This window comes from Crocuta crocuta, unplaced genomic scaffold (genome assembly GCF_008692635.1).
Source record: "Crocuta crocuta isolate KB4526 unplaced genomic scaffold, BGI_CrCroc_1.0 scaffold610, whole genome shotgun sequence".
NCBI classification, from domain to species: domain Eukaryota; kingdom Metazoa; phylum Chordata; class Mammalia; order Carnivora; family Hyaenidae; genus Crocuta; species Crocuta crocuta.
The window spans coordinates 252,310-266,306 of NW_027527456.1; the positions used below are offsets into that span (position 1 = coordinate 252,310).

General features: G+C 45.3%; 1 protein-coding gene across 1 annotated transcript in view; it reads left to right on the top strand.

Moving 5' to 3' along the window:
• ZNF41 (zinc finger protein 41) overlaps positions 1 to 13,997 on the top strand; it is a 42,137-nt gene that overhangs the window by 14,293 nt on the left and 13,847 nt on the right. Inside the window, exon 2 of the mRNA XM_077762945.1 lies at positions 2,492 to 2,723. Within this exon, the coding sequence (XP_077619071.1) occupies positions 2,652 to 2,723 (72 nt within the window). The 5' untranslated portion in view covers positions 2,492 to 2,651. The remainder of the gene's footprint in view (positions 1 to 2,491; positions 2,724 to 13,997) is intronic.

The following is a 13,997-nucleotide window of genomic DNA, read 5'->3' on the forward strand; positions in this document are numbered from 1 at the left end:
AACAGATATTAAAACTTGATATAAAGCAAATTAATTAAGACACTGTAGTCCTGGTCCAAGAATAGACAAATAGGCCAATGGAAATACAGATTTCAGGAATGAACTCCACATATACGATCACAAAGCAACATTGCAGAGCAGTGGAGAAAGGGTAGTCTTTTCAATAAGCCATGCTGGATCACCTTGATATCCATATGGAAGAAATGAATCTTGACCCTAACATGTACTACGCACCCNCCCCATGGTCCTCCGTTAAGTTCCTCCTAATCCTCCTATACGTGCAAACATATGGTATCTGTCCTTCTCTGCCTGATTTATTTCGCTCAGCATAAAACCCTCTAGTCCCATCCATGTTGCTGCAAATGGCCAGATTTCATTCTTTCTCATTGCCATGCCACATTTCTCTTAATTCCTCTCTAGTTCTTAATATCTTGGGATTCTGATAGTTTGGAATTTTGATTATTCTTATCAATTTCTGCTAGTAGTTGCCTTCACCTTTCTTACAACTATGATAGTCTATATTTTCACTATTACTAGGTCCAATAATGTTATAATAGATTTGGATCTAGTAATCGAGGTGTGTGATTGATTTGCCTTCCCCTCCTCATTCCACTCAGTAGATTTTCCCAGGGTATTTTAAAATCCCCACCTAGTAATAATCTTATTTATTCCAGATGCCAAATTACATTATTTTTTTATTCAGATACAACTGCATCTTATGAGAATCATTTCTCAAGACTGCTTTCCTCTGGCTTTGAGGTTTCTGTTACTATTCAATTTATCATTGTTTAGACTATTCTCTGGAGTATTCTCCTGAGCTAGGAATGCTTTTATGTCTAAAATTGTCTTTTGCTCTGAAAGAAGAATAGTATCGAAGTAAGATGGGTTTAAAATTCTCAGATCTCAGTCAGCCCTTTTCTTTCAATAATTTATAGATGTTTTCTTCTAATATGATTCCTATTATTGCAAAGAAAAAGTCTAGTGCCATTGTGAGCCCTTTCCGTCGTAAATAATGTGTTGTTTCTGCCTGAAAGTGTTTTGGGTTTTCTTTTTATCCTTTAAATTCACTGCCAAATCCGATTTGGGGTTGATTTGGTTCCTCTGGGAGTCAAGGATTGGGGGGATTTCTGTGGGGGCGGGTCAATGCATTAGGATCCAATAGGGTTAGATAATCTAGAGCCTAATGTGATTCATATTGGAGCAGTGAGTGACAATCGGGAAATTCTTGAGGTTTTTTAAGAGTTGGAGATGTAAGTATCTGAAGGCATTGATTAGCCTATGAGGGCTATTGATTGGAACGTGGAGGTGGTGAATGATTGATTGCAAGCCTGGGATTACAAATCATTAGGAGTCAGTTTTGGTGGCCCTATAGGAGTCATTGATTGGGCCCTGTGGCTATCGGTAAATGCAGGACTGTGTGAGTTAGTATGTGATGGACTATTATCAAAGGTTTGATGGGAATCCCGCATTCTGTGTATGGGCTGTGAGTTGTGGGGTCCTACAGGAGGTCAGGTTTGGCCCTGAGTGGGTCGATGGTTGGTTTTCTACTGAGGGCCTATTGCCTGTATTGGTGATTATTTGAGGAGCCTGTGGAAACCAGTTGATGATCCCATCTGGGACACGGTTTTGTCGAGCAGAGTGGGTTACTGATTTAGGAGCCTATGTAGACATGCTGGTCTTCAGGAGCCAGGTGGGAGTTGGAGGAGGGAGGCAATGACTTCATGTTCTCATTGATGGCAAAAGAGGGTGGGCTTTATAAGTTGTCCAGAACATACACTGAACTATACAGAAGCTCTGTTTATACACATGCGACATGATCATCCCCCTCCCCCAGCCAGAGCACTTTAAGGGCAGCAGGAAATAGAACCCATGTTTTTTGTGACTCTGCCATGTACAGAATACCATATGGCATAGTAGTCAAGAAAATGTACTGGGTTTGACTCCCTGTCCTTCCCCCTAATCTGAGTGATGTTAGGGGCAGATGTCTTAATATCTTCTGAACATCTCTATCTGATGTTAAATGGGAATAATAATCTTGGAATACCTACTTCCCAGGATGAGTTTGAACATTAAATGGGGTACCTAATAAAACATGTCTTGCAACCTTGTGATAATAGCAATATTTAATATCAATGGAATATGTTCCAGGTAGCAAGTAGGAGGGAGTGCTTCCGAGGCTTTATACCATTGAACTCTGACAACCCTGGGAGACAGGTGTTTTCATCCTCAATTTTAAGATGAAGGAACTCAGACCAAAGTGACTGCCCCCAGATTCTAGCTAGAACATAGAAGACCTGGAATTCAAAGCCTCATTCATTTTATACCGAATCCTATGAGTATTTTTTTTCCATATTATATGCTAATACTTGGTGTCAATTTTACTAAACTTCTCTCTTTCACAGAATCCAGCACAGAGAGCCGCCATCTTGGTGCCCCCAGAAAGCATCTCTGGGGTGAAAGCTGAATGACTATGTGGATACTGTCTTTCCAGGGTTTCTTGGAGTCTCCGTGGCGTCCTCGGGTCAGACCCCGTAGTCGGGGCCGCCGGCCCGGCAGCTGGTTTGAGTCCCCAGGCGCCCGCCTGGCTTCAGGCTCCTGGGAAGAGCAGAGTCGACGGCAAGCGAGCCTGAGGGCCGAGGCCCGGCGGGAACATGCCAGCTAACCGGGGGTCTCCCCGGTGCTCCTCGGTCCTGGCGGCAGAGGGACGCGGCAGCCTGTGTGAGGTGAGCAGAGAGAGGACCCTGGGGGCGGGAATTCGCTCAGTGAGGACACAGCCCCGACCTGTCAGCAGGGCCTCAGGGAAGGGGCAGGTGGGCCACAGAAGCGGCAGGTTCCAGGCTCCCAGATCACCATCCACCCACTGTCCCACATCCAGAGCCCTGTGAGTTTCAGTGGACACATGCTATGGCTGATGGAGGAGAGGTGGGCTGGGAGGGCCAGCCTACATCCGGGCTCGTAGCCAGAGGGACGCTCCCCCCGACCCCTAGCACCGGCCCTGCCCTCTCCACTGGCTCTTCGCAGGTGCTCAGCTGCTCCACACCAGACCCTCCTTTTCCCCTTGTGTCTGGGGATTTTGCTGATTTCTCCTCTATCCTGATCTAGGCAGAAAAATCCCGTTTCTTTGGAACTGAGAGGATGGCAGGGAAATAGGGTGACAGCATTCTCCAGGGTCCTTCTAGGTCTTCCTCCTCTTTTCAAAGACGATAAAATGGCCCGAGAAGGGACATGAGTTGCCCCGGCCTCTCAGGTCGTGAGTGACAGCACTGGACTGGGACCAGGTCTCCTGAATGTGTCCCCTCGCCCTTGCCACACTGCAGCCAAGGCCAAGTTTCCCGCTAAAAGTTCCCCCTTGAGAATCTGCAAACAAGGGACCATGATGAAAGAGCCAGACCCTGCCCGACAGCCCCCTCCTTCAGACCTTCCTGGATGCTGTCACCTCTGGGACAGACTCCTTGTCACAGGGACTCAGGGTCATGGGGTCATTAGGATTATATTAAATGTTAAAAAATCATTTTGGTTTTTATCATTTTGTGACTTCATTACTTCCCAATAAAATGTCAGAAAATGCAGGTAAACAGAAAGAGGAGAATAAAACGCTACTTGTAATTCCAGCATTACCCAAAGTTAACCATTTTTAATATTTAGCTATATTTCCTTTGAGTTGATTTTTCCTTTGCATGTGCATGCGTGCATGTATGTGGGTGTATATATGGGGCTGTGAGTGCGCATACATACCATATACATATGCATTATATAGCTCAGGTTTAAAAATGGAATCACAGCATTTGGTTGCTTCCTTTTTATTTTTATTTTTTATTTTTTAACTTTATGTATTTATTTTGAGAGGGAGAGAGAGAGAGCACGCGAGCAGGGGAGGGGCAGAGAGAGAGGGAGACAGAGAGAAGCCCAAGTAGGCTCCGCACCGTTAGCATAGAACCCACCCAACAAAGGGCTCGATCTCACAAACTGTGAGATCATGACCTGAGCCAAAACCAAGAGTCAGACGCTTAACTGACTGAGCCACCCGGGCGCCCGGTTGCCTCCTTTTTAATTTGACAGTTTAACATAGTTTTNTATGTCCTTTAGATAAACTTTAATTTAACCCATCCACTGTGTATGCATTTAAGGTGTTTCAGGTTTTCTGCTGTGATTAACACTGCTGTGGTAAAATTCCTACGCTTAAATCTTTTTGCCCAAGTCACCGAAATTATATTTGGGTCGAAGGAATAAGGGCATTGAATGGCAAACGAAACGCCGCCTAACCGCAGTGCCCTTCCACCTGTGGAGGGGTTTAGGCTCTGCTCCGTCACGTCCATCACAGACCCACCGCTTGGGGCCACAACAACATATTCCTCCCCAGTCTTTCTACAAGTAGCCTCTTGCCCAGCTGGTGTGTGGAAATTTTTAGATGGATGATTCTGGGCTCTACAAGGCCTGCTTCTCCACTCATCTCTTCGTTCCCAACCGTAGATCTCTGCCCCTTTGAAAAGTGCAAAAGGAGATGGAAATGACCAAGGCCTTGTTGAAGGCCATTCATTCCCTTATTTGTTTGTGAGGTTCTTGGTTTTTCCATCAGATGTCAGGGGGCAGGCGATGGGCAGAGATACCGGGAAACAGCAGCCCAGAAACCAGGGGCAGCGGAGAAACCAAGAAATAGTCACTGGGGCTAGAGAAGTGGAGAGCAAGGAAAAGCAAGCAGGTCCTAGAACAGTAAGAGGGAACTCAAAACAGGAGCAGGGACCAGAAGGTGGAGGAAGCCGGTAGCAGGCAGAGGGAGGAGGGACCATCCAGAGGGATGAGAAAACAGAAGATTTGGCTCTAAAATGGAAAAAAGCAGGTCGGTTTGGTGTTCTGGGCAAGAGCCTGCGAGACAAGCAACTTCTCAAGGCACCAGGGTTTAGAGGAGAATCTGAGGGGATGGGGAGAGGCAGACGTGCTAGGGAACACGGAATAGGAAAGCACGGGAAGGGAACGGATAGCAGCCGGAGGCCCCGTGCAGCAGGCGCTGGGGTGAAGGGGCAGTTGCGGAAGCCGGGGAGAGGCTGAGGAGCCGCCAGCGTTCCCTGGAATGGGGGGACAGGGCTTCAGGGCTAACACCGTACCCAGGAACCAACCCGAGGAACCAGCAAATAGACATGATGGAAGCGATGGAAAAGGTGAAAGGACAGAACGGAGCGCGATACAGAACTAGTGGACTTCGGGGGCGCCTGGGTGGCTTAGTCGGTTGAGCGTCCGACTTTCGCTCAGGTCATGATCTCGCGGTTCGTGGGTTCGAGCCCCGCGTCGGGCTCTGTGCTGACTGCCAGCTCGGAGCCTGGAGCCTGTTTCAGTCTGTGACACCCTCTCTCTCTGGCCCTCCCCTGCTCACGCTGTCTCTCTCTCTCCTAGAAATAAATAAAAATAAAAAACAAAAAACAAAAACTAGTGGACTTTGGCGGTTAGGAGCCTAGGCTAGGAGCCCAGTCGACCAGCTCTCTGCAAAGTGCGGTTCCCCCGACCAGATGCGGGAGCACCGAGCGAGGGTGTATGAGAGATGCATTCTGGGACTGCCCAAGGCGCAGGGAAGAATTGGGACTGGACAACAGTCCGAGGACTCAAAGGGCCATTTGTCTGTGTCAAGCAGAAGGAACAAGAAAGGCTCATCGGGACCAGGAAACAGCCAGAGGGACGAGGGCACAATCACAAGAATGGTACCACAGAGCAAGGGTCAGCTAAAGGGGAAGCTGCCCGGGGAAACACAGGACAGTCGGAGGCAGCAGCGAGCAGTCAAAGGGAAGAAGACGCAGGAAGCATGGAACAGGAATCCGGGGACAATCAGGAAAGAGGCTGGGGACAAGGTACATTTAGAGGGAACAGTAAACAGAGGGACCAAGGAAGAGTCGGATGGGGTCTATGCAGAGGGAATAAGGGCCAGCAGAGGGAGCAGCAGGGAGCCGGGAGAGACAGGAGTGGGCAGAGGAAGCAGGAGAAAGCCAGAGGGAGGAGCATAGGGGTACCGGCAGTCCCAGGGAATGGGAAGGCCAGAGGGAGCAGGAAAGATCAGAACAGCCCCAGCCAAGGGCAGACATACAGAGAAGCCGAGTATCTGGCCTCTGGTGAGGGCACAGTGAGCCAAGGCGTCACCGCACACTTTCAGCCAGCCCAGTGAACATGCTGGAAGCCCTTCTGCTAGGCTGGGACAGGCTGCAGAAGGGCAAGGTCATGTCACAGGAGGTGATACAGACATATTCCCGGGCACGAGTGACGGCAGCCCCGACGACGTGGAAGGACTGAGCCCTGAGCCGGCTGCCGAGTGGGACAGAGCAGACGGCCAGGGATACAGCGGGCAGGGAGCAGTCAATCCCGGCAGCCCAGCCAGCCCTGGGGATGAGAGCACACAGTGGGCTGCCTCCGATGATCCCGAAGGGAGACGTTGCTGTGTGGGTCGCTGGAGAGCCGTGAGGAGCTGGAGTGGGGACCCTCACCTGGGATGAGGAAGTCGGGGTGGGGGTCCTGGTGGGGGTAGGGACACATGCCATCCTCCATGGTAGAAATGGGCCGGAAAAATCAAACCTTCTCCTATGTGGCAGATGAGGCTGGAATCTGGGTGAATCTGTACCGGCAACTTCCTACCCAAATTCCTAGCACCAAAGCGTCCCCTCCCAAAGCTATTTTTGTGGGGAAGGGATCAAAGAGGGGCATCTGTGGGCAGTGTCCCTTGTATGTATTCATCTTGCGTCTGTTAGTGCTCATAATGCTTGTCATGATCTTTGTACGCTTTCCCTGAGAATGTGGCCTTAGTGACTCCCAAGAGACAGATGGGGGTGGTCTTTCGTCCACAAGCTTGGGCCGCTGGAGTTGTTAAAGTGTTTAAGAGTGTCAGATGCTAGAACATTTTCATTCTTTCCTACTGGTTGGTAAAGAGCCCCTCCTTGTCCTGCCCCCCTGAGGCTTGTCCCCTGTGTCACCCATACACCTGCCGGCCTGTCCTGGCNCACCCCAGGGCTCTCCTTGGTTGACTGCTCTTGGGTGAGGAAGGGGGCACAGGCCAGGTGTGTTGCTAGGGGCCCGAGTGGAGGTCCTGCTCTCAGGAACCCTCCGGGCTGTGCCCAGGGGAGCTGGTGGGTGGAGAAGTGCTGGCCGTGGTCTGGTCCTTGGAGATCTGCCTCCAGGAGCTCCTGGTGGTGGAGAAGGTACTGTGAGTTCCCTGCTTGCTTGGTGCCCCTGAACATTCGCCAACAAGGGGAGGGTGACCCAGGCCCCCAAAGTGAAAAAGCGTTCCTCGTTTCCTCATAGTCAAATCATTGGATCTTTTCTTTGATACTTAGCATATCTCCTGTCGCGTTTAGGACATCTTCACCCGCCACAAGGCCTGAACAACCATTCACCTAAATTTTATGTATGTATGTATGTATGTATATATGTATGTATTTATGTATTTATATTTTAGAGAGAAAGCACACAAGCAGGGGAGAGGGGCAGAGAGAGAATCTTAAACAGGGTCCACGCTCTGTGCGGAGCCTGACTCAGGACTTGATCCCATGACCCTGGGATCATGACTTGAGCCAAAATCAAGGGTTGGACACTCAACCAGCTGAGCCACCCAGGTGCCCCTCACTTCAATTTTCTACTAGGAGTTTCAAAGCTTTGATTTTCTTGAACCTTTTGATTCTTTTGAAATCATTTTAAAATTAAAGAGAAGTTACAAAAGTAGTACGAAGAACTATGTATGCCCTTCATCCAAAATCACCCAACTGTTAACACCTTGCCACATTTACTCTCACTCTCTTCTTCATTTGTGCGTGTATGTTTGTATGTAGGTGTATATGTTTATACATCAGATATATATTTAAAACGTTATTTTCTGAACCATTTGAGACTAATTTGCAGACACAATTCTCCCTTACCCCTAAATACTTCAATGCGTATCTCTTGAGCACAAGGACATCCTCTTCCATAACCCCAGTACAGCTACCAGAATCAAGAACTTTCACATTGATGTAGCGCTAACATACCATGTCTTATCTAATTATCTAACATATAATACTCAGTTTCCCCAGTTGTCACAATAAGGTCCTTTAGAGCACTTCCCCCTGATCCAGGATCCAATCTAGCTTCCTGTATTGTGTTTACTTGTCATGTCCCTTTAGACTTTAATTGGGAAGAGTTAGCTCCTCAGCCTTTCCTTGACTTTCATGACGCTGAACGTTTGGGAGAATGTCCCTCAATTCAGCTTCGTTTCCAGCCTTCTCATAAGATTTAGGTTATTCATTTTCTTTCTCAGAAGTATCACAACAGTGATGCTGTGTTCCTCTCAGTGCTTCCTGTCAGCAGGCATCCAATATCTATTTATCCTTTCTTGATAATATTAACTGTGATCACCCATGACTAAGATAGTGTCTGTCAAGTACTAACTATAACACAACCATCTTTCCCTGTGTAATTAAAAACCATCTGGTGAGGAGATAATTTGGGACCACGTAAATATCCTATTGCTTATGCTTCTGTTCTCTGATTTTAGCGTCCAGTGGTGATTCTTGTGTGTAACGGTTAGTTACTGTGCTGTTTCCCTAACGATGTTGTCCTAATCCCGTCACCTCTCCTACATTGATTAGTTGGCATACTCCTTCCAGGGGAAAGTATTCCTCGCTCCACCTGCTGAAAGTATAACTGCATGCTAGACACAGTGAGCACCCTTCGATTTGTCATTAGTCACCTAGAACTAGAGCTTCTTGGAGAAAAGACGGACTCCAGGGCTAGAGCAGAGAGAGTATAAAACGATCCTGGAAGAACTCCTGGGGTTGGAAAGTAATGAAGTGCTCAAAAGATGGGATGTGTCAAAAGGACATAGGAGCTACCTTGAAGGAGCTCCCTCTGGCCCAATATGGGACAATTTGAGGAGCAAAATAGAATAATGATAGCAATAGGTTATAACCCACTGCATAAAGTAGGAAGTCACTGGTTCATTTCATAGGGTAATTGGTTTGTAGGTAGGCAGACGAGGGAGAACCTGAATGCTTCTTTTTAATAGCATTCCGATCTTTTCTGGTGTGCCCACTACTCCAGTCCTTCTGAGGCTAATATTGGCAATTTGTTTAAAAAAGAAGTGTTTCTTAAAAAAATATAATTGAATATTTGCATTATTTCAAGAACTTGAAATAATTATAGATTTACCGGAAGTTGAAAAGATGGTAGGGAGAGGTCTCATGTGTCCCTTTACCCAGTTCACCCAGTGGCTAATCTTCCATCACTAGGTACAGTGTCACAAACAGGAAACTGACACTGCTACAGTGTGTGTGTGTGTGTGTGTGTAGTTCTCTGCCAACCATGTATCGATTCCTAGGCAATAATCCACATACAGAACTATTCCATCACCAAACAAATCTACTGGTGTTGAAATTTTACCAGTTAAAGTATAGAAAACTCAGCTGCCTTTCAGTCCCTTTACCCTCACCAGCTTATATTACAATACAGTTGTCTGAAATATTTCCCTTACCTACATGGAGATCTACAGTAAACAATGTTAGACTTTTTGCTTTGATGCTCAAACACGGTTGAGGAAAAAACTCAAGAGGTGGGGCCCTGGGGGGCTCAGTTAAGTGTCCGACTCCTGATTTTGACTCAGGTCATGATCTCACAGTTCATGGAATTGAGCCCCATGCGCTGACAGCATAGAGCCTGCTTAGGATTCTCTCTCCCTCTCTCTCTGCCCCTCCCCTGCTCATTCTCTCTCTCTCTCAAAATAAATAAAAATTCAAAAGAAAACTCAAAAGGAGAAGGAATGTCTGTTGTATTTACTCATATTTTTTGCTCCATTTTTTCTTCTTTCCTGATGTTCCAATTCCTTCTCTTATTACCTCCTTTCTGTTTTGAGAACTCCCTTTAGCAACATTCTTTTAGGGTAGGTCTCCTGGCGACAAATTTTATTAGTTTTCCTTCATCTGAGAATATCTTGGTTTACTTTTCATTTCTTCTTAATAACAGCTTTACTGAGATCATAATTTCCGTACCATACAGTTTACCCATTTAAAGCATACAGGTTACTGTTGTTTATATTTATGGGTAGCAGCAACCACCACCACAGTCAATTCGACAACATTTCCATCACCTCGAAAAGAAGATCCATTTCCTTTAGCCATCACTCCTCCCCATTCCACCCCTGTTCCCTGCCTCCCCTAACCCTAAGCAACCACTAATATACCTTCTGTCTCCTAAACCTCATTCTTTTGGACAGTTCACATGAATGGGATCATATAATCTGTGGCCTTTGTGTCTGGCTTCTTTCACTCAGCATAATGTTTCAAAGAGCTCCCTCTGGCCAAATTTGGGACAGTTCGAGTAGCAAAATAAATAATGATAGTCATCGATTATAACCTGATGAATAAAGTAGGAAGTCGCTAGTCCATATGATAGGTGGGTGGATTTGTACGTAAGCAGGCAGACGGGGAAGAATGTAGCATGTTGGGCACGTGCATATTGTGGCGTATATCAGTACGTCATCCCTTTTTATGGCTGAATAGTATTCCATTGTATAGATGGGTCAAGATTTTGTGTATCCATTTGTACATTTCAGTTGTTTCCACCTTCTCGCCATTATGAGTAATGCCTCTATAAATATATGTGTACGCATTTTTATGTGGACATATATTTTCATTTATCTTGAGGATACATACACCTCAGAATGAGATTGCTGGGTCAAATGGCAACTACGTTTCATCATTTGAGGAACTGCCAGACTGTTTCCCAAAGCAGCTGCACCATTTTACACTCCCTCGGTAACATATGAAGGTTCCAGCTTCTCCACATCCTCACCAACACTTGTTATCTGACTTTTTGATCCTAGCTACCCTCGTGGGTGTGAGGGAGTATCTCATTGTAGTTTTGAGTCATATTTCCCGGATAACTAATGACGCCAAGCACCTTTTCATGTATGTATTGGCCATTGCCACCTCATTTCTTAAGGATAGTTTTGCCAGAGCCGGATATGGAATTAATTCAGGGTGGACAGTTCTCTTCTTCCAGCACTTGAAAAATGTTGGGCCACTTCACTTCCTTCTCTCTTCCATGGTTTCTGATGAGAAATCCACCGTCACTTTAATTGTTTTTCCCCTATAGGTAAGTTGTGGTTTTTCTCTTGCTATTTCAAGATTTTTTTCCTTTGTCTTTAGTTTTCTGAAGTTTGATTATGATGTGTCTTGGTTTAGATTTATTTGGCTTACCCTTTTGGGGTGTTCTCTGCTTCCTAAGAACTCTAAGTTCCTAACTTCTCTAAGTTGATATTTTTGCCAAATTTGAAAACTTTTCAGTCAGTGTCTTCAAATAAATAGTCTTTCAGCCCCACACTCTTTCTCCCCTCCTCCTGGGACCCTGATGACACCAATGCCAGATCTCCTGTTATAGTCACACAGGTCCCTGAGGCTCTGCTCATTTTTTTTTTTCAACCAGTTGCCTTTCTGTTCATACTGGATCATTTCCATCGTTCCATGGTCAAGTTCTCTGAGTCCTTCCTCTTTCCTGTCTATTCTGCAGTTGAGCCCACAGTTGAGGTTTAAATTTTTAGTCCTTGTACTTTTCATTGCTTAAATTTCTATTCAGTTTGTCTTTACATCTTTTCGTTCTTTGCTGAGACTTTCTATTTTCAAATTTCTTTTAAGTATATTGAAACATTTTTATGATAGCTGCTTTAAAATTCTTGTCAGATCATTCTAACTTCTGTCTTCTCTCAGTGTTGGGTCTGTTGATTGTCTTTTCTCATTCCAGTTGAGATTTTTCTGCTTCTTCACATGATGCCTGATTTTCAATTATGTCCTGGGTATTTTGGGAACTATGAGACTTTGGATATTATTTAAATCTTCTGTTTAACAGGCCTCCTCTGACACTGCTCTGCTGGAAAAGGAGAATCTGCTTTTTCTGGAGAGAATTCTGAAAAGGATTCAGTAAAACCCTCCTTACTGCCAGGTGGAAGTGGAAGTTCAAGTTCCCCACTTGGCCTCCTTTGACACCCCAGAAGGGGCCAAGCACCTTGTTGCTACTGGGCAGGGGGTAGAATTTCAGGCTTTCCGCCTGACCACCTCTGACACCACCCTGGTGGGAGGACAGAGGACTCCTCGTTATTGAGTCAGGGGTGGAAATCCAGGACCCCCACATAGCCTACATTGACACTGTGGGGGAGGGGTCTCATTACCCACGGGCTGGAATGAAAATCTAGGCTCCCCATTCAGCCTTTGCTGATAAGAACGGGAGTAGGGGCACGGTTTTTCTGTGATGCCTGGCTGGAACCGGGCAAGATTATCTAGGTTTTTCTCTCTTGCTACGTTGCCTTTTTCCTGGTACTTGAATTCATGAGAGCAGGCTTTCTTGGGCTATTTCTGTCTGTGCCAGTTGGCATTCTAGGTTGCCAGTTTCTCTAACACCTAGCCCAAGATATATGGGGCAAAAAGAAAACTCAGGGAAATCTCCACTGTATCACTTCTCAGGCATTGAGGATCATGGAAAGTTTGCCTCCCTCACTCCAACGGAGAGTGTTCTTATCTTTGTTTTATATGTAATGTCCAGGGATTTTAGTTATACTTAGCAAGAGACATAGGAAGAATTATGTTTACTCCATTTTGGTCCCACTGGTCATTTTTAACTTAATTAAAAAAATGTTTTTAATGTTTCTTTATTTTTGAGAGAGAGAGAATGAGAAGGGGAGGGGCAGAGAGGGAAACAGAATTGGAAGCAGGCTCCAAGATCAGCACAGATCCCAACGCAGGGCTTGAACCCACGAACTGTGAGATCATGATCTGAGCTGAAGTCAGACACTTAACCAACTAAGCCACCCAGGCGCCCCTAACTTAATTTTCGAATAGGTAATACGTTCACATGGTTCCCTCCTTCAACTCCCCAGATCTCCCTAGTCAGAAAACCGGTCTTGGTTAGTTTGTGAGTGGGTGGGATATATGCTTAGAGATTTTGCAAATAAAAGCATCTAAGAAAATATTCTTTTTTTTATTTTTTTAATGTTTTTTAAAAATTTATTTCTGAGAGACAGAGAGAGAGAGTGTGTGTGTGAGCAGGGAGGGCCAGAGAGAGAGGGAGACACAGAATCAGAAGCAGGCTTCAGGCTCTGAGCTAGCTGTCAAGCACAGATCCCGACACGGGGCTTGAACCCATGAACTGTGAGATCATGACCTGAGCCGAAGTCGGACGCTTAACCGACTGAGCCACCCAGGAGCCCCAGAAAATATTCTTAATATTTTTCACAGAGAAGATATTGTTACTATTATTTTGAACACTAATTTTTTAATTACTAATTTTTAACTTTTTATCATGAAATATTACACACATTTTGAATAAAGCTGCTGTAAGTATTCTTGACCATGCCTCTTATTACACATGTATGCATATTTGAATTGGGCATATTCCCATGAATGGAATCACTGTGTCCTAGTATATGCATGTTTCAACATTACCCAATAAAGAAAAAATGCTTTCCAGCGTGGTTGCAGCAGTTTACACCACCATCAACAATATGAGAGTTCTCATTTTACCATATTCTCCTCAACACTTTGTAGTATCAGTCTTTTTCATTAAGGACATTCTAGACGTCATATAGTGGTGTCTCGCTGCTGTTTAAATTTGCATTCCCTGGTTACCAAGGTTAAGCCCTTTTCGTGTTTATTGACACCTTGGATTTCCCCTTTTGTAAAATGCCTGTTCAGATGCTTTGCCCACTTTTCTACTTGGTGCTCTCTTTTCTTCTTATTCATTTGTAAGAGTTCTTTACATCCTCTAGATATGAACCCTTTGGCAGTACTATGTGTTGCAGATATCTTCTATCCTGTGGCTTTCCTTTATTCTCTTATAATGCTGTCTTTTAAATAAATAGAAGTTTTAAAACGTATTATAGCAAGACATCAATCTTTTTCTTTATGGTTAATGGTTTTTGCATCTTGCTTGAGAATTATTCTCCTAATCTGAGATCATGTCTTTTTTCTGCTTTTTTTTTTTTTTTTTTTTTTTTTTGTTCACAAACC